General features: G+C 53.8%; 1 protein-coding gene across 1 annotated transcript; it reads right to left on the bottom strand.

Moving 5' to 3' along the window:
* CASKIN2 (CASK interacting protein 2) lies at positions 1-25554 on the bottom strand (the record flags this gene model as incomplete). The annotated part of the gene is made up of 20 exons (XM_079544211.1): positions 1-97; positions 391-700; positions 845-3004; positions 3340-3478; positions 3701-3802; positions 3917-4027; positions 4236-4330; positions 4444-4525; positions 4779-4900; positions 5271-5456; positions 5696-5813; positions 5894-5988; positions 6295-6403; positions 6550-6658; positions 6875-7005; positions 7776-7871; positions 7985-8130; positions 8236-8333; positions 9704-9755; positions 25461-25554. 20 exons carry the CDS (start codon positions 25552-25554, stop codon positions 1-3), a joined length of 4452 nt encoding a protein of 1483 aa, XP_079400337.1.

Raw genomic sequence — 25554 nt, 5'->3', positions numbered from 1 at the left:
TCAGTCCAGCATTGCATCCAACTGGTCGGCCAGATCATCAAACATATTGCTGATGTCCTCCAGGATGTTCTTGGCTGAGTGCGTGGCCCTGAGGGGGCTGTGAAGGGAAGGGAGAGGTGGTTAGAACACAGCCTGAAGGCTCAAAGTGCAAATGGGGCAGAGGCAGCCAGGATGGACTGGATCCTCCCAGGCACAGCCAGACCTCAGCATGCTTGACTGAGTGTGTCACAGGCATGTGTTATCTGTGTGCTGCAGCCTGCACACAGTCCTGGGGCTGCCTGGGCACCAGCTGCTGCCTGTAGGGCTGGAGGCCCCCAGCCCTATGCCTGGCTCCCCAGTACCATTCCCAGGGGTCTCACCCCAGCATCTTCTCCCCCAAAGCCACCTCACCTCTGCACCTCCTCCACTGTGATCTTCTTCTCAGCTGCCTGCAATGTGGTGATGCTGGTGTGCTCCAGCCGCTGCTGGACCAGGGCAGCCCCTGGGGCAGAGGCCAAGGGCTTTACAAACACCTTGCTGCTTGCCTCCAGTGTCAGCGGGCTGGGGCCAGCCAGGGACCCGATCACATCTGGCACTGACTCAGTGGCTGCCCAGGGAGCGACAGTATGGCGGGAGGGCTGCAGGACCTGCTGGTAGATGGTCTTGGGCCCAGAGAACACCAGCTTTGTGGATGCCACTGAAGTGTGCTTGGCAGGGATGTCTGCAAGAGAAAAAGCCTCATGGCATGAGGTGGCACAGGTCCCCCTCACTGGGCTGGTTGGGAATGCCACATCGAGCCAGCCATGGTAGAAGAGAGCCTCAGACCCTGCCACAACCCTAGAGGCCTCCCCACAGATCCCCATACCTGGAGCAGGCATCCTCACCACAGTAGTGTTGAGCAGTTCTGTGGGGCTGGGAGCTTTGATGGGGCTTGGTGCCTTCTTAATCCCTTTCTCCAGTGACAAGATGCTCTTCTCTATCTCAGCAATCCTGAACTCCACGCTGTCATCGTCAAAAGCATCTCCAGCCAGTCCAGCCAGTGGTGCTGGCCCCTGTGTGGTGGGGCCCACGATGCTTACAGCCTGGGCCTGGGCATACTGGGGTGCAGAGCTGGCCCCCACCTCAGCCTGCCCTGCCATGCTGAATGCCTTCAGCACTGCCTGCAGCGGCTCCCGCTCCTTGAAGCGGGGTCGGCGCTTCACCGTGTCTGACTCAGTGAGGTTGAACTCCAGCATGGGCAGCTCCCTGGTGGCAGTGGACACAGCCGTCTCCTTCCCATCAGAGCACAGGGACTCCGCAGGCTGGGAACTGGGCTCTGTGCCTTGCACTGCAGTGTCAGCCTTAGGTTGCCCAGCAGGCTTTGGTCGCTGCTTGATAGTTAAGTTGCCTTCTTCTGCAAAGGGGATGCACTCACTGGAACTGTTCTGGGAGGATGAAGAGACCTCTGGCTTGGCCTCTTCTTCTGCATCTGAGCAGGCATCCTCCTGCCTACCCTGCACAGCCTCTGACATGGGAGTACTGGGCTCACTCAGTGTCCGTCTCCTTGGCTTGCTGCTATCAAATGAGTCCCAGCCAGAATCAGAGAGCACAGTGCCACTGGGATCAGAACTGTTGTGGGACTTATCATCCACAGCAGCCTTGGAGAGAGAGTCCTGAGCCACATGCAGTGGTTTCGGGGCTAGGAGAGGTTTGGGTGGATTCAGCCCTGGTGTTTCCTCCAGTGCGGCCACCAGGCTCCTCACTGTCCTGCTGCAGCCGCTGTCACTGGGGCTGGCACCTGTGTCAGCCACATCCCGGGGTACAGAAGGCTGTCGCTCAGGGTTAGGAGGCTGTTCATTGTCCGCTTCGGTGGTGGGAGTGCTAGAGACAGAACTGAGACGCTTAGGAGGCGGCGGCGGGGGGCCCTTGCGCTTGGCCCGGATGGCAAAGGACTGGCTGCGGGTCACCTTGGCCTCTGTCTGCAGGCAAGCCCGTGGCATCTGGCTGCGGCCTGGCCGCCGCGTCAGGGTGGCATAGGAGCCCAGCGTGCTGGTGGGCATCCCCTCCTCCTCCTCAGGCTCTCCATCCGACAGTGCATAGCGGTTCAGGCTGTGTGAGCGCTTCTTGTTCTTGGAGCCTTCGCCCCCCTTGTGCTGCTCCCCTGTCTGCCAGGCATTTGGGGTTGTGGCAGCTTTGAGCAGCTCAGCAGGGCTACATTGACTGTGCAGGTACGAGAAAGCTTTTGGGGCTGATGTCTGCAGACTGCTTTTCTGCCCAGAGGAGGGGTAGGAGTGTGCAGAGGTCTTAGGCTGCTCTGCTCCCTGGCTGGAAGGGGTTCTTGGGGATTTCAAGGAGACATGTGGGTACATGAAGACATATGGAGCTGTTGCCTTGCTGGGAGTCTGGGGAGGAGTGCTGGGAGTGACCATCAGTGTCCCCACATGGCCAGCACCTTTCTGAGCTGTCAGCCGGGCATACTGATCTGTGCCTTCAGGCAGGTTCCTCTCCTTGAGAGGGCTGCCCCCACTGCAATTAGCGAAGCCATTCAGCCCCTCAGGGGAGGTGAGCTTCCCATAGGGCTCCGGGCTAGGCTGTCTCGGCAGGCTGGCCAGGTTTTCCTTGCTGTGAGGTGGCATGCAGGACTGCCCGCTGCTGCTGCTGCTGCTCTCCCCGCTGCCCAGGCTCTCCTGAGAGGGACTGGAGAGGTGCCGGCACGGTACATTGTCCTGTGAGTGCCCCGAGCCCCGGGACCGCACCCCAATGCTCTCCTGGCTCCGTGACATTCCCTGGCTGTTTTTGATGCTGAGCGTCTCATGGCAGCTGTTGGACATGGCTGTCTGGAGCTCGTAGCTGAGCTCGCTGTCCTGGAACGTTGTCATTTTGGGTGTATTTGGGGACTGGCACTCCCCATTCTCCAGTGACTCAATAGTGACAATGTCCAGGGCACCAGGGACTTTATGTCTTGTCAGTGTCGCTTCTGTTTGGCTGAGGCTTTTGCGGAGGTCTCTGAGCTTCTTTACAGCCAACATGATCTTCTTCTGGTGGCCTGGGAGAGAGTTTCAAGAGGAAAGGGATGTTAGGTTGGCTCCTTCCCTCGAAGGCCTTTGTTTTTTGGCTGAGAACAGCCAAGGTCATACCACCAACTGGGGCAAAGGCCTTCAGGTTATCCAGAGCCTGCCTATGAGAGGAGATAAACCAATGCCAACAAGCACAGCCTGACTCCAGTCTGCCCAAGGTAGTCCTTGGGGATGACCAGGAACTCCCCTTTGCAGGTGTACAGGACATGCCTGCACTGCCCACCCCATGCGAGGTCAGGACATGAGGACCTGGCCAGGAGACTCAGCTGCCCTGGGCTACCCCTATGATGCAGCAAGGACTCACCCAGCTTGTTGATGCCAATCTCTTGCAAATCCTCCCATGTCAGGTCTGTGACAATGGTGATGGAGTCATAGCCGTTGTTTACCAATTTTTTGTGGTATTGCGGCAAACCAATGGCACTGAGCCAATCCATCAGATCAGCCTGTGAAGAGCACAGAGATGCTGCCATAAGCATCAAGGGATGGGCAGTGCTTTCACCCACCTTCTCCCTGTTCCTGTCTGGGAGGCTGCTTTCTCGGGATCTCTCTCTGACTGAATTAATGCAGGCAGTTTCAGTGTTCATTTTCTTATAGCTCCCCCATCCTGTCCTGGGGAAAGGCAGCTCTGAGAAAAGAGGACCAAAGCCCTGACGCCAGGGACTCACCGGAATATAGTTGGGCAGCCACTCGGTGATACTGAGCTGCCCAATCTCACTGGAGATCTTCTTCCTGTGGCCTGGTTTGGTCACACCGATGGCCGTCAGGTCCTAACACAAGCAGAGTGTGGCAACAGTTAGCAGCAGCATGGAAAGCATGGAGCAGCGAGCACCTACAGCCAGCAGGACAAGGGGTGCAAGCCTGCAGGGAAGGACTTGCCTTACCTCTGGTGTCATTCGACTGATGGTGGGGACATCGTAGCCAGCGTTGAGGAAGTTGACAGTGTATGACTCCAGCTGGAACTCACTCAGCCAGTTGTAAATGGCTTCTGCATCCTGGGGAGAGGACAAGGCAAAGAGAAGCCTGTGACGATAGCTGCATGGGTTGGTTGGAGCACGACAACAGGACCTCCTTGAGCAAGACCCACTCGTTCCCAGCATTCCCAAAACTTAGCTCCATCTCCCCAGTGCAGCAAGAGCTGGGCAGAGAGCCCCAGACATGGTCCTCCCACCCTGCATACCAGATGCTGCCTGGCCTAATTACCTTCCCCTCAAGGAGCTGCTCAGGTCGCAGAAACTGGTGTGAAAAGACTTTGTCTCCAGGGGTGCAGCTGCTAGGGGTCTGGTGGCCTGGGGGCCCTGGCAGAGAGGACAGGGGAGAGGAGAGAGTCACACAGGACCTGGGCAGCACACAGCCCCAAGGACAGGGCACTGCTGTCCCTAAGGCCCCATGGTTTTGAGACATCCCTCACCTGTCATGGAAGTAATCTGTTCATTGCGTGGCTCTGATCCCAAAATCTGTTGCTGGAGGTCATCACCAGTGGAGGGCAGCGGCTGAGGGAGAGGAAGAGCGAGTGGAGGAAAAACATCCCTCCAGAAGGGCCTTATTTCTGGGAGCTCTAGTCCCACTGTTTTTTTCCCCACAGCAGCAAATACATTTTGATAAAGGATGCTCAGCTTTGTCAGTCCCTGCTTTGCCAAGAGGTTGCAGGGGATTACAAGGGAAGCGCTGGACTACATCGTCATCCTGATTCAGCCTGGGTTAACTGTGGGGAACAGCATGGGGACAGCAGGGGCTGGTACCTACCCTGGTGTTCTCAATGATGATGTTGGTGTTTTGCCCGTTGGTACCCTCAGTGCTCTGTCCACTGCCTGCACTGCGGATGCTGCCAATGCTGCCCTCACTGCCCACGCTGTTCCTGTCTCCTGCTGCTCAAGGATAGGAGGGAAGGCTGTCAGCTGTGACAGCACAATGACAACAGCAAAATCCAGCCCCCCCCAAGGTCCCTCCAGCCACACATCATGCAACAGTCCCTCCTGGCACACACAGCACAGACAGGGTGACCTGGGCTGGCGTGGGACACACAAAAGGGACATGAGAGCGCAGTCTGACTGAAGACACCAGGAGGCTGCTCTATGGACTCCCCTAAGCTCCCTTTCTCTACAGTTGCTCCCTCTTGTCTAGCTGCTTCCCTGTGAGGATGTGGAAGGAGAGAGTATCCCAAAGTCCCCCACGCAGACAGGGCTGGGGGCAGAGAAAGGTCCGCAGTCATTCTCCCTCCGCAGCTGCATCCCTGACCTGAGCTGTCAGGGCCTGGGGCCGTCCAGGTTAGGGTGAGGTGGCCATAGGATGCTGGGGCTGCCTGCTGTGGACACTCGCTGGGGAGATGCTGCAGCTGTGGAGGGCTGCAGTCAGGGAGTGCCGTGGGGGCCCCAGGAGTGCCCTGGTGCTGGTGTGTGGACGCCATGCGGGGGAGGATCATGCCTGCATTCAAAGACAAAACATGCATGGTCAGAGTTTGTGTAGGAGACAGCAAGGGGGCACATCTCAGTCTCAAACCCCAGATTTCTACCACACCAGTCACACAGCCTCCTGTGTCCACCAGAATCCTCTCTTTCCCTGCCACCTAGCTAGCCAGGGCTGCAGGGACTTGTCTATGGGAGGTGCTGGGAAGGGTGAGATGGTTTCACATGGGAGACAACAGACCCAGGGTGGTCACTGACCTGTTCGCTTGCTGATGACTTCAGCAATGGAGGGGGGGAAGTACCCAATGCGATCAGTGCCTTTCTGAATGTCATGGATGTGTCCCTTCCATCGCCCATCCGGATGCTGCTCCAGGACCTGATGTAGGGAGAGGAGGATGGGGCTGGTACTGTGGGTAGTGGTGGAGATGGGGGGCAGGGAGTCGGGAGCAGTCTCACCGTAATGACGTCTCCTGCCCGGACATTGAGAGCAGTTGGGTCATGGAGGTTCCAAAAATCCTTCAAAGCTCGTACCTTCAGGATTCCTGATGCCTCTGAGCAAGAGACAGAAAAACAAAGGAAGGTGTCAGCGCACAGCAGGGCAAGGGAGTGGATTGGGAAAGGCAGGAGGAGAAAAAAAGAGTGAAGAGAGAACATTAATACTGCAGGTAGGGCTTGCTTGATCACTGGGGATCACCCACAAGGAGAATGGGAGCACATGTGATGAGACTCAGCTACTGACACTTGCACACAGGCTGGTTTAAGACTACTGGGAGAGTAAGAGCAACAGGCAAGTTCCATTAGGAAGATGTTCCTCTCAGTGCCAGGCAGGCCCTGGCCACAGGCAAGTCCCATCTCACCTCTCAGCAGCTGCTTTATGTCTTTGCTGGCATGTGAAGTGGTAAACTGGTTGACAATGTCCAGTGCTGTCTGGTTGTAGGTGTTCCTGATGTTCACGTCAACACCGCCCTGCCCAAGGAGGGATACATTTAGTGCCAGAGTCTGCAGCAGCAGCCACCTGGCAGGGGATGGGGAGAGGAAGGGCATGAGAGGGAGAAGGTGATCAAGCCTCATGGGTTTGTCCACAAGTGCAGTCCTGTCCCCGTTGTGCTCACCTCCAGCAGCAACCGCACCACCTCTGTTTTGCCATAGAGCGCGGCCTCATGCAAGGCTGTGCCCGTCTTTGTCTGCTTATTGATCTCAATTCCAGCCTTCAGCAGCTGCCTGGTAGCAAGGAGGAAAAGGCATGAACAGGAGGACACAGGAACAGGGGCCAGGGGATCAGCTCTTTGCAATGGGAAGGGGACAACCCTCTGCACTGCTGAGGCTTTGGGAATGAGGCACCAGTGCCTGTAACAGGGACATGAGTTTAGGAGGATGCAAGACCAAAGTCATGACGGTTTTTGGCACTGAGCAATGCCAGGGCTGTGTGGGGGTTACCTGATGATCTCCTTGTGCCCATTCTTGGCTGCCAGGTGCAGTGGGGTGGTGTAGTTGGGGTCGGTCGTGTCTTTTGACTGCCCCTCCAGGAGGGCAACGCACAGATGGCTGTTCAGTAGCAGTTGGGCCACCTGCATAGGCACAGGGTGAGCAGTGAGGTGCAGGTGACCCAGTCACAACAAGGCACTTGCACTTGCTTTCTTCAGGGCTGGCTCTGTGCTCCTTATCACTTCCATCCATCCCATAGCCTTAGGTCTTGGCTGTGCCTGGACAGAGCTTGGCTGCGACCACTGTATTGGGAGGGGCTGCAGAAAGTCACCACAGCCAGAAATAGTCTTCCCATAATCAGGCTTTTCAGATCAAGCCCGAAAAAACACATCTCCCCAAGCCTGGAGTGACTCTCAGCATCTCAAGGCAACCCAAAGGCACAGACGAGTTATTTTTACTGCCCTGTTTATAGCTGCAGATATTACAGATACTCCAAAAATGGAAATATCCCCATGTACCCCACCCCAATGGGGCATGGGACAGTCTGGCTGGCCACACACCAGCCCAACCCCACCACACTGGCTCAGCTGGGGTCTCCTGAGTCATAGGGAGGCTCTCTGTCCACACAAACTGAGCTGGGACTTTGAGCAGCTGAATGGAGCTGGGCCCTGCAGGCTGGTGGGGATCAGCAGGCTCAGCCTGTCCTTAAATGAGAGCAAAGCCACAATGGGTGGGGGGAAGGTTTGAGCTCTCAGAAACATGGAGACCCAGGTTCTCTGTCAGTCTGTTGCTGCCTTGCTGTGAGGCTGGGAGCAAAGGCAGCAGCTCAAAGCTTCAGGACCTGGTGTTGCCTAGCCACAAGAAGAGGTGAGTGCTGCCCGCCAGGCTGTGGAGTTCATGGCAGAGTGCTCACCTTCAGTCGCCCAAACTCGCAGGCCAAGTCCAGGGGGGTTTTCTTCGCCTTGTTGATGAGACAGGGGTTGGACTGGTGCTGCAGAAGCATCTCCGACTACAGGGGAGCAATGTGGGGACTCAGCATCGCCCTGCTCCTGCATCACACCCACCCACAAGGACAGATCCAGCTGAGGTATATGGCCGTCGCTGGCTCCAATTCCCACTTACCACCTCGTAGTGGCCATACTGTGCTGAAAGGTGCAGTGGAATCTGCCCATCCAGTGAGGCCATATTGACAGAGGCGGCAGCACGCAGCAGCACCCGCACTGGCTCCACGCGTCCCTGCCAGGCTGCGTAGTGCAGGGGGCGCATCCCTGGGGGAAATGGGGCTCAGCAAGGCAGAGGGCAGCTCAGCGTCTGATATGGCTCAGAGGGCTAGGCTGGCTGCCGCAGGGAGAGGGCATGAGGTCACCCCTTACCGTTGCTGTCCTTGATGTCCACAGTGGCCTGTGCCTCCAGCAGCAGTGAGATGAGGTCCAGGCTGCCACCCAAGGCTGCATGGTGCAGTGCTGAGAACCTATAGCACAAGGCAGGGCTCAGTTCCTCCCATGCTGTTCTGATAGCCCCACTTTGCACAGGGACACGGGCTGAGGGTTGGGCCGGTCACTAGGTGGTTCATGGCTATGTCCCTTTTGACTGCTCCAAACACAGCTCAATGTCAGCCAGTGCCTCAGTTTCCCCATAGCAAAGTGGAGGTAAATACCCCTGTGCTGTTCCTGTTCTGTCTTGCACATGCCAGCAGTGATGCCAGGAGCCCATGGCACAGCAGGAAAGGCTGCCAGCAATTAATATGCTCTGTGTCTCAGGGCTGTGAAAGGAGTCTATTTGCCCAGCATGCTCCCCCTGTGCTGTCACCTGCAGGGCTACTGCCAAAATACGAGGTCCTTACTCCATTGAGGGAACTTTAAATGAGGAGGGATTTGCTGACCACAGCAAAGGGCTGCTTCCTCCTCCAACACAGCCACACTGAAACCTCTACCCCAAAACAAGGGTATGGTTGGGAGGAAATCCCCCTGGCCATCCCTGCAGGGGCTTCTTATAAACCAAACACCACATGTGGTGCTTCAACAGGGACCCTTTATGCACCAGCAGCCCTCCTGGATCTGCCTGAACATGAGCCCTATGCCTTATCAGAATTAGACCTCCTTTTACTATTAGATTTTTTTTTTCCTATTAAGCTCCATCTATATACTATTATTTTAAGACGGTCACGCTGCACATTTCCAACCCCCTGTAGACCTACTAGCACTGACACTTCCTCCTACAGAGTCCTCGAAAAGAAAACAGAAATTAGGTACAACAATACTTAAACCAATGCTAATAATTTATGGGTCAGAGTTAATTCAATAAGAATAATGTGCTTATTTATTTTATTGGCCTCTGTGGTTTCCTTAACTCTTAGAACCCAGCTTATTAAGTGCTTGGATTTTGGAAGTGATGAGCTGCACAAATATGCTGCGGTCACTTAGCAACCACATCTCTTCTTTCTTTAACCCCCCTACATAAAGGGATTTTGCTCTTGGGATGTTAAACATGCACACAAGCATGTGCATGTTCTGTGGCTGGCTGGACAGTGCTCCTCAGTATGCTACCCAACACTCAGGACACCTTGAACTTGTTTCAGCCCCAGTCCTACAGGAAGGGATGCAGAAGAGCTCAGATCCACATGTTTTGTCTGCCCCTGTAGGGCTTGCACTGGCTCCATAAAGTAGCACTGTCTTGAGATATTGTTGCATTTTCAAGGCTCAGCGGTTAACTTTGAAAACTTCACAATACCCACCCAGAAGCAAGAGGGCATTGAAGAGAGAGCTACCCCAAGCAAACCTTTCCCCTCCTCTCTGGAAGTGCCGAGGCAACCAGCAGCCTCATGGGGCAGGGAGTACTCACCCATCTGCATCCTGATAGTTCACATTCAGGCGCTTGGCAGATCCCAGGAGCTCTACAGAGACAAGTGATGACAGTCAAGGTGAGAAGCAGAGCCCCTGCAGCTGAACAGGACACCCACGAGGACCCACATCCCACAAGAAACTCACCTCCCAGCATGCAGACCACTGCCTGCCCCATCTCTGCAACGTCTCTCTCTCTTGCTCCACATTCACCTCCACAATTCACCTTCATGAACCCTCCCTCCACCATCCTGAGCCCACTCTAACTCAGATCCATTCCCCTCTGTCCTTCCTGCCCCCTGTCCTTCTCTGTGCACCCCCAGGACCCTGGATAGGTTGGACCCTGCAACTCCTACCACTCCGTGTGGGATAGTGCTTCCCTCCCCTTTATAAGCAGCAGTGCCCCAGTAGTGCTGAGCAGGGCCATTTCACCCCCAGTCGCTGTTGTTGCCTGCTAAGGCCAGGCCCCAAGCCCACACAAATGGCATTTTTATGGTGCAGTCAGAGGCTGAAGCATCTGGCCATGAATGCCAGGATTGTGCCACTGCAGCCATTCCACCACCTGCCCCTCCCTCCCCCCTTTTCAGGGCTACAGAGCAACAGAAGATGTTCACCCCACCCTGGTCCCAGCACGTGTCCCTGCTCCCCACTCCTTCCCTCAATTCGAATGAATTCCTTTCTCCCACACAGAGAGGACTGTATTCTCCATGAGGGGCTGGCAGAGGATTAACAGCTCTGGAATTCATGTGCTAAGTAAAACGGGAAAGAAAGGAAAAGGTATGCAGGGGACAAGAAATGAAGCCACTCATCTGCCTTTCCAGGCAGAGCTATCACTGATGAGCTGATTTTAAATGCTTTGAAAGATTTCTGTGCTGTTCCCTATGAAAAATCGAAGTCTGACAACTGGGCTTCAGATCGGGCTGAACCAGCTCAAGCCACACTGAAATGAGATGGGGTTCTAGGGAAGGAGCCTCCTTCCTTGCAGCCGAGCAGACTGGGAGATGTGCAGCCCTTCTGCCAGAAAACAGGGCTGAAAACGGGAAGGCACCCATTCATCATCCAAATGTATGATTAAAAGGAAGCCAAGTAATGGTGCATGCATTCCTGCCACTTAGAATGTTCTGTAAACAGCCTAATTATTCACAGAATCACGGAGATTGGAAAAGACCTCCAGGACCATCATCCACCACTATTTCCCCACTAAATCATGTCCCTTAGAACCGCCCTTAAAAGGTTCTTGAACACGTCCAGCGATGTGACCCAACCCCATTCCTGGGCAGCTCATTCCAGCGCCTGACCACTCTTTCAGAGAAGAAAGTTTTATCCATGAAGATGTTAACTGGTTCTTATTCTGACCAAACGTGGCATTGTCTTTGGTTGTGCTATTTTTTTGGATTTATTTCTAAGTTTACTCTATGTAAACCTTTGCTCATTACACATATATGAACGGACTTTGAGTAGCTGCTGCTGAAGGACTTGTGACTACTTGCCACGACTAAGATTGGGATGGGATCTCCATCATCAGCCAAGCAGCAATTCTACAGACCTACAGAGCTCCTGCAAAGAGATCCTCACTGTGTGCATGGGCAGGAGCTCCAGAGCTTAGCTAGGTGGGCAGTGCTGAAAGAGTGCAATGGATGGAGATACCCACTGAGTACAAGCATGCCTGAAAAGGCAGAAACCCTGGGGGCTTTGCACAGGCAAAGAGAAGAGCAGAGTGATGGAGATCAGCCTGGCAGGGGAAAACGTATGTAGCACAACAAGGCAGCTTCTGCCAGCCCCACCCTGTCTACCCTGTCCAAAATTGCGTGTATGGCACATGGGAGCCAGTCAAAGCAATCCCAAAAAGACAATTTGCTCAATGTGAGGATGGGTTAAAACTGAGCAGGACCAATCCAACCTCAACACTGCAATGTGGCAGCTGGATCCTTCCCAGATGCATCATCACCTTCTTTGGGACTACACCGGGGCTGGAGTACTCACAGGCCTGGCCAACATGCTGCTGGGCATATGCTCACCTCCACGAAGGATTAATCTGGACCAAGGCCACCAAAGCAGAGAACTGATATTGAAATGCAGAAAGCCCTGCTAGAGAGAATTTCAGGGAAAAAGTCTACTTTGCACTTCCCAAAGGTTAACCCTAGACACATCCTCCATACTCATCCCCGTGCTCCCCCTAGGGGTCCTGCTGACTCCATCCCATACCCTATGCACTCACCTGCTCCTTCCCAGGCAGGATGGGACTTGGCAGCACTGACCAGGGCTGAGCAAGTCCTTGAGGGAAGGAAGCAAACTTCTGTGCAGCATCTTGCTCCCAAGCAGCAGGCAGGAAACACCTCCAGAGAGCTCCAGCAAATTGCTTAGACATACAGGGTCCACATGCTACTCATGATGTGGTCATGGCAAAGGCTGCACTCAGATATGGTGCCACAACCCTAATAGCTGATTGCTCCACCCCAGCTGTGGGAATGCACTGCTTCTCAAACTTGGACTCCTGGTCACAGCAGTTTCCAGCCCTGCCTCACTGGTGTGGAGGGAGCTGGCTCTAAGGCACCTGGCAGGGGGAGTTGCTGCCCCATGCCTCTGTTTCCCCATGGGACTGGATTGCCTCCATGGGGCTGCACTGTGTGACATGGGGACACCCAAGAGGGCAGTCTGCAAGGGTGGGTACCTTTCAGCACCACTGGCAGCCAGCCTGGTGCAAATCCGTATTTAACCTCCTGGGACACTTGCCAGGCACTGGCTGCGTGGAGTCAGACTTACCCTTGCCCAACTCCCTGTGCCAGCACACTGGGCTCCATGAGTCACTCATACGTTTCATCTCATCCCTGTGGGGACACCTGCTGTTTCCTCAAGCACCACTGTGGAGATAGACATGGTCCCTCTGGAGCATTGAACCATTTGTTGGTTGCTTGCAGGGAAGGAGAGGCTCATCTTGTTTGGGTTTGGCTGGGTATCAGGATAGACCTTATATCTCTCACGGAACTGTGGCATGAAGAGGTGACATCCACCTATCTCTCCTCTGCAGAAATTATCCCCTTCCTGCCATCCATCCATCCACAGGCATGTCTGCCATGGCCACCCAAACCAGCTCCTCCTGACACAGCTGCCCAGCATAGACCTGCTATTTAAAGCACTATTTCCTAGCAGGTAGGAAGGGATTTGCTCACTTTGACAGGAAAGGAACTCGACCACAGATGAAGAAGTTCAGCCAAAGCCATCCAGCAAGCTTGGGACAGAAGCTATGTGAGGGCAAAGCCTCCCAATCCCAGACACCAGCCTGCACGCCGAACACCAAGCCCAGTGCTGGATTCAGCTCCCCTGACAGGAAGAAACCCCCAAGTTATCCTGGGAGATGCCATCCAAACCCAGGTGTAAGGTGCACCAGACCCAGCCTTGCAGGCTGCACAGTACCCAGTATAAACATGCACTGCTCCCAGTTTCAACCCCAGATCTAGCTGGAATAAGCCCCCTGGGCACCCTTGTACTAAGGCTGCACTGAAGGAACTGAAGGAGCTGAAGTCCCTTTTCTGAGCAGACAGAAGAGGCCCAAAGTTTCTGCCTTCCTCCATAGTTTGCTATGGGGGACCCATAGATACTGATGGGCAAAAACAGGTGCATGGGAGCATGACAGCAGGATCATGGTGTCACCTGGGAGACTGCTCCCTTATTTAGTATTTCACAGGGAAAATCCAACAATTAAGTATTTTAAAGAAGTCGGAAACAGCAGGAGCAGCACCCCCACACTGCACAGCCCGTCATCTGCAGGGACCTCTGGTCATACCCCAATTTCCCCCTTGCTGTTCCCCCTAAGCAAAGCAGGAAAAAAACAAGCAGCTTCAAAGCAGCTTTGTTCAAAGCAAACATTCCCAGAACAATGAAAGGAAAAAAGCAAAGTCGGAAGCCCTGTCCCCATCTGTGCAGCTCTGTGAGAACGTGCAGCTCTTGCCTCTCTACTCCCAAGATTTCATGATCTCAGAGGACACGAATGGTGCTAGCACCAAGGAGAGGAAGTAACGAAAAATAATCCCTTTGGAAAGACATGTCTGGAGTCACCCTTTTCCTTGAGGAGCAAACCACATGCTCCTGCTGCAGGTTTCATGACCCAGAAAGACTTCAGTAAGATGGAGGGGTTCACTCCATCTCCTTCTGCTATCTTGGGGTTTGCACCAGCACATGACCATTCCCCCTAAGCACCAAGGTGCCCACAGCCCCACAGCTCATCTCCCGATGTGCTGCAACCAAGTGTGAGCTCCCCTTCCCATGAAGCTGAAATCTTCACTCCACATTCCCCAGCCCATCAGGCTGGAAACATCTGCTAAAGACTTTGGGTGGGGGAAGCCAGGCAGCTCATTCAGAGATATGGAAGCTCCTTTTCCAGCTGGCTGGAGAAACACATTACCAGGAAGTGAAGTCACGGTCCCGGCTGGGATCTTGCTATTTCGCTCTGCAGGATGTGAATTCAGAGGAGCTGTATTTGCAGAGGGAAGAGGTGGAGTCTTTTCCATTTCCCCCATCCTTCCGAAAGGACAGTACACCTTCTGCAGCAGGAAGAGATGGGGCGATAGCGGGGGGGGGCAGCAGCCAAGTGTGGCTTCTGCAGCTACCCTGGGAAGGACAGAGGTGAGCACCACCTGTGCCAGAGGTGACACAGTGGAAATGCCATGGGGCTGAGATCACTTATGGGGCCGCAGGATGCAGGCACCAGCAAAATATTTACTCTGGCATTAACAATGTGCTTTGGCTCCTGATCAGCTGGTCCAGTAGGAACTCTGAAGGAAGCCAGGGAAAGGACTGTCAGTCCTCCTGCATGCCCAGACAAAGGGGCTGCAGCAACACCTTCAGCTTTTTCAGTAATGTAATGCCAAGTAAATGATAAATTGTAATCTGTAGAGAATGCTGAACTGATCATTGAGGACAGCAATCATACAAAGGGCTTTAAAGAGATCAGGAAGGCAGCAGGCAAATTCAACTTGGGAAAATTGCAAAGTATAGCATTAGGGAAAAAATAATCTGACAGACACACATTCAGTGGGAAGAAAGGGCGGAAGCAGGATGTGGGGACCATGCAAGTAATGTGCTTGTGAATACAAAAGGAGCCAGAGCAAGGAGAACAACCCCAATAATAGCACCAGGCAGCCCTGCATGGGGCAACCCCCTTCTTGGGGTGCCTCCATGTGCCCTGTCCAAGGCTACCACATGCCCATGGCCATGAGCCCCTCAGGCTTGGTGCCAGACATGCCAAGCAAATGCCAGGAAGAGCAGCTGGAGGGCTTGCCCTGCACAGGATTAAGGCAGGTCAGTGAGTCCAGATTTGCTGAGCAACAGTTAATTAGGGAGGGCACGCAGGGACACAGCAACCCACCTACACCTGGCAGGCTTTGACACTCCAAAGGAGCATGTAACTATTTCACAGTTCTAATGACAGCCCCAGATAAAATGTAGAGCAATCAAGAGTGGCCAACAAAAACCTGTGAGTTCAAGGGATTGAAGCAAGGATCCAGACCTCCAGCCACAGTAAACTGTGCAACTCCTGGAGATAGCAGGGCCAGACTGAGGCTGGGGTACCAGGCTGATGCTGCCTAAGGTGCTCTGTCCCCATCTATCCCAGTTCAGAACCCACAGAGACTCTGCTGTCCCCTGCACATGGCAGCTGACATTAGGAACTTGCTCTGCCCAGTAGAGCCGGTCCTCAAAGCACGTAGCAGTGGCTGGAAATCGAGTGACTTCCTCACCCTTTAGCCCCAGGGAAATGGCTGTCAGGAGCTGCCAGGGTAGATGGAGCCACTGTCCCCACCCTGGATGTATTCTAATCTGGGCAAGGCATACACAGGATGGGAGGGGAGGAACCAGGAGGTGAAGCCATTCACTCAAGGTCACCCAGAAAGGCCGTGGGTTAAGTCACCACTCTGAATAAAGGCTCTGCCCCAACGCTGTAGTGGTCTCAAACTGAATTTTCCCCTTCCACCAGCTCCCACCCCACAGTTAATAAACTGTCTGCAGCTGAGAACTGCAGAACCTCAAACTGCTGTTCCCAGCTCATGGCTATGCGGATGGGGTGTGAAGTCACAAGTGTTTAAAAATACCTTGCAGATGCCTTTTCTAAACTCTGACCTGTGAGCAGGTGCTGCTGTCAGCCAGCCCCACTCATTAACACACGGGCAGCTCTTCTGGAATGCACACCCTTGGCTGGGCAGGGCATGAGGAAGACAGCAGATGCTTTCAGGGGATCAGCTTTCCATCTTCATGAGACAAAGATTCCCTCTTCTGGCGAGGGATGCTGCCTCTCCAGTGTGGCCAAGACCAAAGAAGAGGCTCTCTGCTTCCCACAGCCACCTTAAGCAGCTCCAGCAAAACTTTTTCTTCCCTCCAGGACAGAGCTGACACATGGCTCCAGCCTCCACCACACCCAGGGACGTCAGACGAGCAACACTTAGCCCTAGCTCCTGCAAGTGTCACTGCTGCAGCTGGTGATAGCATCTGTGTTGGGACAGAGCAATGGGATCTTATGAAACAGTGGCAGCTCCGCATTCCCACACAGCGAGGGACAACATGGATTGGTAGGGATCACTCTGCAAACCTCATCTCAGACAATGGAAGGGCAAGTCAGGAAAGGCTTGGGTACAGGGGACACTTATCCCTCCTTGCTTGTGTGTGCCATCCCCTCGTGTGAGGTCACAACAGGAAGGAGAAAGGACAAATCTGTCCCTGCTGGCACAGGCAAAGGTTCTCCCAGTCTGGAACGAGCAGCCTGAGAGAAGGATACCTTTTTGCTCTCCTTATCCCTGCCACAGGACAGGTAAAACAATTGCCTCACTGTGTCACAGGGCTGTGGTACCTACAACAAGCTGTAGGTCCCCACATGCCATATGTTTTAGGACAGGCACCTTCCTGCCCCCATGACAGAACGAGAACATACATCAGGGGCATTGCAACCACCCTGCCGTGGGCCTCAGCGGCTGCTGAGTTATTCCAGGCCCCACATTCCTGATCCCCTGTACCACAGCTGCTCAGGGTCCATGGGTTCCTCACATTGCCCAGCCCAGGTTCATGGCCCCATGGCTGTTCCAGAGACTGCTGGCAGATGCTCAGAACCAGCTGGGGACTAGGATAACACAGAGCAGCCCTGTCTCCCACTACATACTGCATAAGGGCCGACCTACAGCAGGATCAAGGATTGTCCCCTCAGTTCCGTCACTCTCCCTTGGTGCTTCCCACAGCTCAACACAACTGCACAGTGCTGGGCCACATGCCAAGACCTGCCTGGTCCCTGGACCCCTGCCGGGAACCTGATCTGTTTATGCCTTCCCAGCACACCGGGTACGTGTTAGGAACGGCCCTGGCAAGCCTGAGTTGGCGGCAAAGGCAGGACTTGGGAGCTGAGCACAGAAACTCCACCTGCTGCCTCGCAGCATCCCCCAGAGGGAGTGGGGAGGAGAAAGAGGGAGTGTGAAGGGGAAAAAAGGGTCACACTAGCTCATTTTCACAGGAAAAGGCACCACATAGAACCAGCTTACCCTCTTCACCACAGAGCTGATATACATTCTAGCCAGGAAAACATCCAGGATTGCATTCAGCATGAATTTGGAGACAAAAAGCCCTTAGGATTCACAGCAGGGTGCAGTGGTATGGTACAGAGCCATAACTTGCAGGGGGCAGAGCTGGAAACCCCCCCACCCACATCAGGGTCACATTCAGTCCAGCACACTGCTAAATATAACCATAGGCACAGATACCATATTGGAGAGCACCACCTCAGGGGAATGCAATAGGTAGCAGAGTTCCTCCCTGGGACTGGGCAAGTTTGGGGATCCCTCAAAGGGGTCCAGAGGCTGCTGAGCTTTGAATGGCCACATTTCACCAGCCTTGGTTAAGGCAAATGAACCGCACACTCCTTGCACTTTCACAGGAAGATAAAAATGCCATCAGAGCAGCACAGCCCCAGGGATGTTACTACAATCACTCTGCCAAGGTATTGAGACACGTGCCTGTGCCACAGAGCTAGGCTGCAAATAAGCACAGTGTCACCACACCTCCTCGCTTGGCCAGAGCTCAGTGCTGCTCTGGGACATGGCTTCACTAACAAGGAAACATCTGGGGCAGCTCAGATCGCTGCCAGCTGCAGGGATGTTGCTGACTTCCCAGTACCCCACTGCCTCTTCCACTGCAAGGAGGTATATTTTCCCTTTTTTTAAAACTGATAGAATAACTGGGAGCTTATCTGAGGAAGACAGGAGCAGCTCTTCCCATCACACCAGTTCAAACAAAATCAAACCTGTGGTATTTCAGGCCAACCAGTGTACCATGGGCTTGCTCCCAGAGCAATCCCTCTGCCTCACCATGCTGTCTGAGCACCATATACCCCCTCAAAGGCAATCATTAGCCACTGCAAAGGACTCGACACAGAGGCAGGTGAGGCAAGCGGTGCTCATGTGGCCTTACTGCAGCATAGAGTGCCCCAGCCCGTGCCATTTGAGCCCGTGCCATTTGGGGTGGTAGTGGAGAGGCCCTGAAAAGGTGGGAAAAGGTCCAGAGGTTTCCCAGTCCATGCTCTCCCTACAGGTGCTTTACCCAATTCAGCCCTAGCCTGAAAATGCCCTTATCTACACCCATCCTTGTCAAAGGATAAGACTAACACCTGAGCTGGGCTGCTGGAGGGGAGAAGGGAAAGAGAGCAAGGACAGGAGCTGGGGGAGACTTTGAGACCAATGCTCCAAGGGGACAAGAGGCATCTGCAAAATGGAAAGCTCGAGCCACCCCACGCTATCCTCACTGCCAGCATACACATGGCCACCTCCTCACAGATCACGAGGTCTGTACTGCAGAGTTCCTGCACACAGAGGCAGAAACACCAAGGTGTGTTATGCAACTGCCATCACCAGCAGTGCTCATGGTGAAGGGCAGTATTACGAAATCCCAGGAGATTTCACAGCTCATGGCACAGCCGCCAGTGGGGTTGGCTCACGCTGACTGCTCCTGAGCACAGCAAGGGGAACACGTGCTGTCTTCCCACATTTGGCTGGGACCTTGTGGAGAAGCTGCGCCAGCACTGGCAGGGGTTTGCAGAAGCACACCCAAACATGTTGCACCAGGTTTGGGAAGCTGCAGGAGCCGTGTATCTGCCATGCTTGCAGGTTTGCCCTGCTCCCTTATCTTGCCATTGAAGCAGTACTGATCTGCTGCTCCAGCTTCTCTCACTTACAGACTGCAAACAGCTTGTAGTGACCGTGCATCCACCCTGCACGCAGAGTGCTGCAGCCCTGGGCATTTCACAGCAGTGAGGGATGGGTGAGGACATCCGGCCCCTCCCCAGCAGGGTAAAGATCACTTCAGCAGAGCCATTTCCAAGCAGGTTGGGCATCTCCAGACAGGTCTGTGACTCATCGGGACACCTTGGCAAATCCTGGCAATGTTGCAGCCAAAGGTTCAGGCAGATCCTAGCCTCTACAGCCAGGGTGTGATTTTGGGGGAACTTGAGGCACAGTGCGGGGGAAACAGCAAGTTTGCAGCTCCCACCCTTCAGCTCCCCACCCCCTGCCTGCTGCAGGAGCCAGAAAAGGTGGTTTACTGTTATTTAGTTTCTGCCCTTTCATACTTCTTCACCAAAGTTGCATTTTGCCAGTGGCAGCCCTGAGACTGGCATAGGGCCAGGCCAGCCAAAGCGCTTTTAAAAACAAAGCAGGGCGCGTGCATGCACACACACACACAGCACCAAGCACCTCTTTAACTCTTCCTGGCCTTCCCCGGTTGCTACCATTCACTCTCAGGCAGCTGGAAACCATCTTCCTCAAGAGATGCTGTCAATTGCTGCTGGAATTCAGTAGCTCTCCTTGTCCTGGAGAAAAGATCTGACCCTCAGCCCAGGAAAGCTGACAGGAGGTGAGCATGGTTCTGTCTTCAGGGACAGTCTTGCCCTTGCTCCAAAGGTGCCAATGCCCATGGTGCAGAATACACTTTGAGTGGCTTTTCTAGGTTGCAGACTCAAATCTTCAGCCTCACAAAGAGGATGTCAGAGCTTTTAATACAGAATCAGCTTCTCTCTGGGTGGCAGAAAGCCAGCAGCCCAGGTACATGCGAGGCAATGTCCAAGCACGTGACAGAGAATGAGGTGTGTATGAGAGGTGGCTCCCAACATGTGCCAGCCATGTGCAGTGCTTGGGCATTGCCAAGTCCTGTCCCCTCTGCCCTGGGCTGGCAAATAAGAGCAGTCCCAGAACAGCCTGCTCCCTTTCAGTGCTATGGGCAGACTGGGGAGGCTCAAATGCTCCTGAGTTAGAAGATGACAATGCACAGTTTGCTGCTACTCAGATCAACTCTATCCACCATGTGCCACTTCCTTGCAGGGACCCCTCTACCCCACAGCATATCACAGAATCACAGAATGGCCAGGGTTGGAAGGACATCAAGGATCATGAACCTCCAACTCCCCTGCCACATGCAGGGCCATCAACCTCCACGTTTAATGCTAAACCAGGCTGCCCAGGGCCCCATCCAACCTGGCCTTGAACACCTCCAAGGACGGGGCATCCACAACCTCTCTGGGCAGCCTGTTCCAGTACCTCACCACTCTGGGTAAAGAATTTCCTCCTGATGTCCGACCTAAATCTCTCCTCCCTCAACTTAAAACCATTTCCCCTCATCCTACACATATCAACCCTTTCAAAGAGTTGATTCCCCTCCCCTCTGTAGGCTCCCTTTAGGTATAGAAAGGCTGCAATGAGGTCACCCCACAGCCTTCTTTACTCCAGGCTGAACAAGCCCAGCTCCCTCAGCCTGCCCTCATAGGGGAGGTGCTCCAGTCCCCTGATCATCCTAGCGGCCCTCCTCTGGACCCTCTCCAACAGCTCCCTGTCTTTCTTGTACAGTGACATGTCCCAGTCTGACAAACAGAAGATAGGACACGAGTGCCAGCAACATCCTTGCTGCATCTGTTACCCTGCCCTAGGGAGCACTGTCTATATTACAGCCTGCACTCCTCCAGCAGCCAAGCACACGTTGTCCTGGGCTGCTAAGAGCTTCCCTGACTGCCTGTTTTTAAGTTATTAACATCCAAATCATGCCACACTTCTGAGCCAAGCAACTGAAACAGCCTCTGCAGCTCTTGTAAGATGGAAGCAGAGCCCCAAGTCCAGGGCTGAATCACCACAAGGTGCCAGAGTGGCAGAAATCCCTCTCCTGCTCTGAACCTCAGCTTCCTGCATGCTGTGCCTGGGATTGCTCTGAACCTGCTTCCGATTCCCATAAGAGATGGGCCAGTCCCCAGGCTGCACAAAGGTGGAGGCAAGCAATGCCCCAGAGCAGCTCCCTGCACATCCCTTAAGATATCCTTATGGATATTCTCCACACTTAATACTTTTTTTCTTCTTCCTACTATTTCACTCATGAAAGAAGAAAAATAGCAAAAGAAAAAAAAACAAAAAAACACAGAGCACAGAGCAGGCTGGCACATGACTGCTGGAGGAGACCCCCCAAGAGAGACCAGAAGCTGTGGGATGGGGAAAGGAGCCCTCCTGTGCTGTGCACTGCAGTCTCGCCACAATCCCTGAAGCAGGAAGGCAGCCATGCTTGCAGGAGCCTTTGAAGCCTCCTTCTCTCCCTTCCACCCACTGTGGGCTGGCTGGAAGCACGTTTCAGCAGGCTGCAGGCAGTGAGCTTCCCAGTGCAGGGCCACTGCCAGCCAGGCTCTCCAGGGCACAGTGCCTCTCCTCACTCTGGGCTGGCTCTCAATGGGATGAAGAGCTTTTCCTGGTTCAGCAGAGCTCTATGGCACCATTCACAGTGGCCCTGGAGCACACTGCAAGCTTTCCAAGCCTGCACCCAACTGGTCCAGCCTGTCAGATCTACAGCACACATGAATAGGAAGAAAGGACCATGCCAAGGATGCTTAGGAACTTATCCTGGAAACCTAGGCTTTGAGAAACACAATGAGGGCTGCATGCTGGCTTGATGGCTGAGCTGGATCCAGCAAGCTGTGATGTTCAGTACAGAATCACAACAGGAAAGTTGCCCAACTGTCCTTTTGCCATCACCAGTTGGATATGACAGAGTCTGAAATGATAACGATGCTGACCAAGGCAGGCTCCTGCTCTTCCCCACAGATGGACTACCAAAGCTCCCCCCAGAGCAGCCACAAACAGGACAGTCCTCCCTGCAGGACACCATGATGGGGATAGTGAGCTGGGCTCATCAGCTGGTGCAAAGGCATATCCACATCACCACAAAGTAACTCCTGGATTGGCAAAAGCAGTGACTTTTTCCCCTGCACACAACCATGGGAACTGCTGCCATTGAGACAAGGAGAAAGTCCTGCTGGACTCAGAGGGAGGGCAGGTGTTTTGGTGAGAATGGGGACACCAAGCATCAGTAGCAAAGGCTAACAAATAGCAGGAGAAATATTAAACCTCGTGCTTTGGAGCTTAAGCTGATACAGCTACTAGAGATTAGCAGGAAATTTAAGGGGGAGGGAGCAAATTATCCCACATCTGCCTGTTGCAGACTTGCAGCCAGCAGAGCCCATTCAGCATCACCCCTCTCCTCAGCCAGATAGGTGACAGCAGCATCCAAGGACTGGCACTGGGAAAAACAAACAAAAAAAAAACCAACAAAAAAAAAACGCTGTGTCCCATGCTGCCATCAGTAAGAAGCACCAAGCTACACTAGGGGATAAAGCCAAGGCTTCCCATTAGGAGCTTTACTTGCATTTAACAGCTTGTTAGGTCACAGCCCAGACGGATCCAAATCCCAGGCACCTATGCCCTGCTCTTGATATATCTGAGGTCTGGGAGTTCCAAAAGCCTCAGTGCCACTGCTGAAGAGGGGTCAGCAGCAGGCTGAGGCCAACCAGCCCTTCCACAGCACTGGGTGAAAGCCCAGCAAGAAGGCCCTCTATCCTTGAGTTTAGCACAAGTTTGCTCAGCTGTTGCACTTTCTTTGCACTTCATGCACATTTAAACAAAAAGCTTCACCACTCCCTTAAGAAAGGCAAACAGTGAGTCCAGCTCCTGTTCTCTTCCACAGCACCTCCAGTCCCAGGCTACCTCCAAGGCATTAAGGCTCACTCCTCGGACAAGTCTCCCCACCCCCCCACCAGCAGCTGTCCCCACTGCCTTCACCCCGCCATGGCTGCAATGAGCTGGGATGGGGTCTGCAGGTCCCCTTTGCCCCTTCCCAGGGACTTCTACCACCCTGCACAGCCTCCCTGGTTCTGTTGCATTGTTAGTGAGCACAGCCAGGCAGGAATGTGATTGATCGCCAGGGAGAAAGGCCAAAGCTGTGACGGGTCGTTTAACAATTTCAATTAAACTCTGCAGTGCTGAGACGGGGAGGGGAGGGGAGAAAGAGAGAGAAAGAAATTAAAAAGAGGGATGTTTCTACTGCTGCTCAGGGGAAATTCAACAAAGCACAGCCAGGGCAGTGGGAGCAGACTCTCTCCTTCCAGCTATGAGTGACTATGGCATCATCCCCACGGCCCCTTCCTGCAGGCAGGATATCTGCCCATGCTGACTCTAATCCTCCCAACTCAAACTTTCTCTCTGCCCCTCCCTCCTCCACACCCCCAGCAGCCTTACAATAATAGGTGCTGTGACCCACTTGCACAGCGGCGCTTGCTTGGGGATGAGGGCTGCACACGGTGAATATTAAACAATGTGTCCCTGAAGTTCCCGCTGCCGGGACTGGCACTTGATTCTTGCTTATGTGCGGTGACTTTTTTAGGCACAGGAAGTCCCGGAGGGCTAATCACAGTGACGGCACTCTGAATCCATTAAGACAGCAGAAGGACTCTTAGAGGGATTTAAAAAAAAAAAAAAAAAAAAAAAAAAAAAAAAAAAAAATCAGCATCTCGGTCTGTCATATGGAAAAGGCACTTTAACGAGCAACAAACGCTCCACTCACATGGCATGGGCAGAAGGAGGCAGAGGGAAGCATAAGGGATTGGCAGCGGCTGCCCCCCATGCAGTGGCTCAGGGCTTGCAGACAGTGCCTTGCCATGGCCTGGGCTTTTTGCTCCCCCGCCTTATAAATGAGTAACATGAACATAAGCATAGCGAAGGACCTGCTGACGCTGCTTCAATGGGGGATTTCAATGCACTCAATTCACGTGGGTGTCCCATGGCTGGAGGGAGGGAAGACGCCAGAGAAAACACAGACAGGCTTTAACAGGGAGAGAGGTATTGGAGGTCCACCCCCGGCACACAGGCAAGGAAAGCTGTGGGGGCCCCATGCCTGCCCGCATTATGCTGCCTGGCCACAGGACACCAGCTTGGGGGACCCAGGTTGCATCTGCTGACATTATTTACTGCCTTGGAGCGGCTTTCAGGCCTTCTGCACGAGCAAGTCCATCTTGCTCCAGCCCTAAGATCTGCCCTACACAGGCTGCAGCCCCAAACAGGTACAGATCCTGAGCACTGAGCAGAGGCAAAGGCACCTGATCCTGTCACCCAAAGGGGCACCCAGCCTCCTCTGTGATAAAAGCAGGCTCAGGGCTGGCTCCAGTGGGAAACAGCAGCCCACATAGATTTATAAAGCTTTGGCACTAGCCAAAGCCTTCTAGGAGCCAATCCTGGGGATTTTATCCCCATCTCACATCTAAAATCCTCAGCCTAATTCATGTTTCTCAGCACCAGCCTCTCTGCTCTGAGCTGCACCGATTAAGAATGAGAGCTTTTACTCCTGGCTGCTTCTCCCCACTCCCTCCAGTTTTTCCCTCAAGTTTTCCTGCAGAGACCCCTGAGACCCTCCCACAAGGCACAGCCTGGATGACAGCCATAGCCAGACGGGCTCTTTGGGAGATTATATGAACACTTTGCTGTAGGGAGCTAATTCTAGATCTGTTTTGCCTGTTCTAACTTCCCAGTCAGTCATCCCTGCAGGCTGTAAGCATGGGACAGGGGATTCTCTGGCCAATCCTTGCCCAGAGTGGCTCCCACATCCCACACAGGAGCTGTGCAGCTCCCCCTGCTCACACCCCGCAGACAAGCACCCTTTTGTTTACTTTTTCCAGTTTGCTTCTCTCTGCAACTTGCAAGCAGTGACCGGAGTACCTGCTCATGAAGCTCAGCCTTCTGCAAGTTCTGTAGCACTAGGTCTGCTCTTCCACCTTTTACACCCTCCGTTTCCAGTGTGACTTGTCAGGTACTTTCAAGACACCAGGGCCCCCATGACCTTCACAACACCGATGGGAGGTGGGCCATTGGCCCATCAAACACCTAACATTGGTCAAGCTTGCCATTTGCTTTGAGCCTGCTTGCAGCTGGCCTTTCCAAGCATACATGAAAGAAATCAGGACTGCTGAAGGGTTAAACATTACCAGACTGAAATTCAAGGTTTTACAATTGGTTCCAGTCGACTGGCTTGGATGATAATTTTTCACAAGATAAATACAAAGTAAGTGGCAATTGCTAAAGACCTTTTGTACCACATCCCCCCAAGCAGCTTCATGGTCTCCCCTGCTATTTGTTTCCCTTTGCCCTTCCCTGCTCAGTGCCCACACTTCAGGGCCCCTGGCCCTGAGCCCAAAGGGAACCCGAGCTCTGCTGGGAGGATCGTTTACAGCTCAGTCATTCATCAACACAGGCTGCATTCACGCCTCTAACCACAGCATAACTCTCCCATGGGGGTTCAAAGTCTGCACTAGCACCCCAGCTCAGATGTTCAGAATGAGCCCTGCACAGAACCTGTGGACACAGCTTGTGGCTTGGGACATGCAGTGATGCCCAGAGGAAGGAAGAATCCCAGCAGCCCTGCACCCAGATACTCACTGGTCTTGGATGCTTTGATCTTGGCCACCAGCTTCTGCACACCAGGTATGTCCCCATTCTTCACAGCCTGGATCAGTTCCTGCTCTCGCCCCAT

This window comes from Tetrao urogallus (assembly GCF_951394365.1).
Source record: "Tetrao urogallus genome assembly, chromosome: 18".
NCBI lineage: Eukaryota > Metazoa > Chordata > Aves > Galliformes > Phasianidae > Tetrao > Tetrao urogallus.
This window is presented reverse-complemented; position numbering and strand designations above follow the sequence as displayed.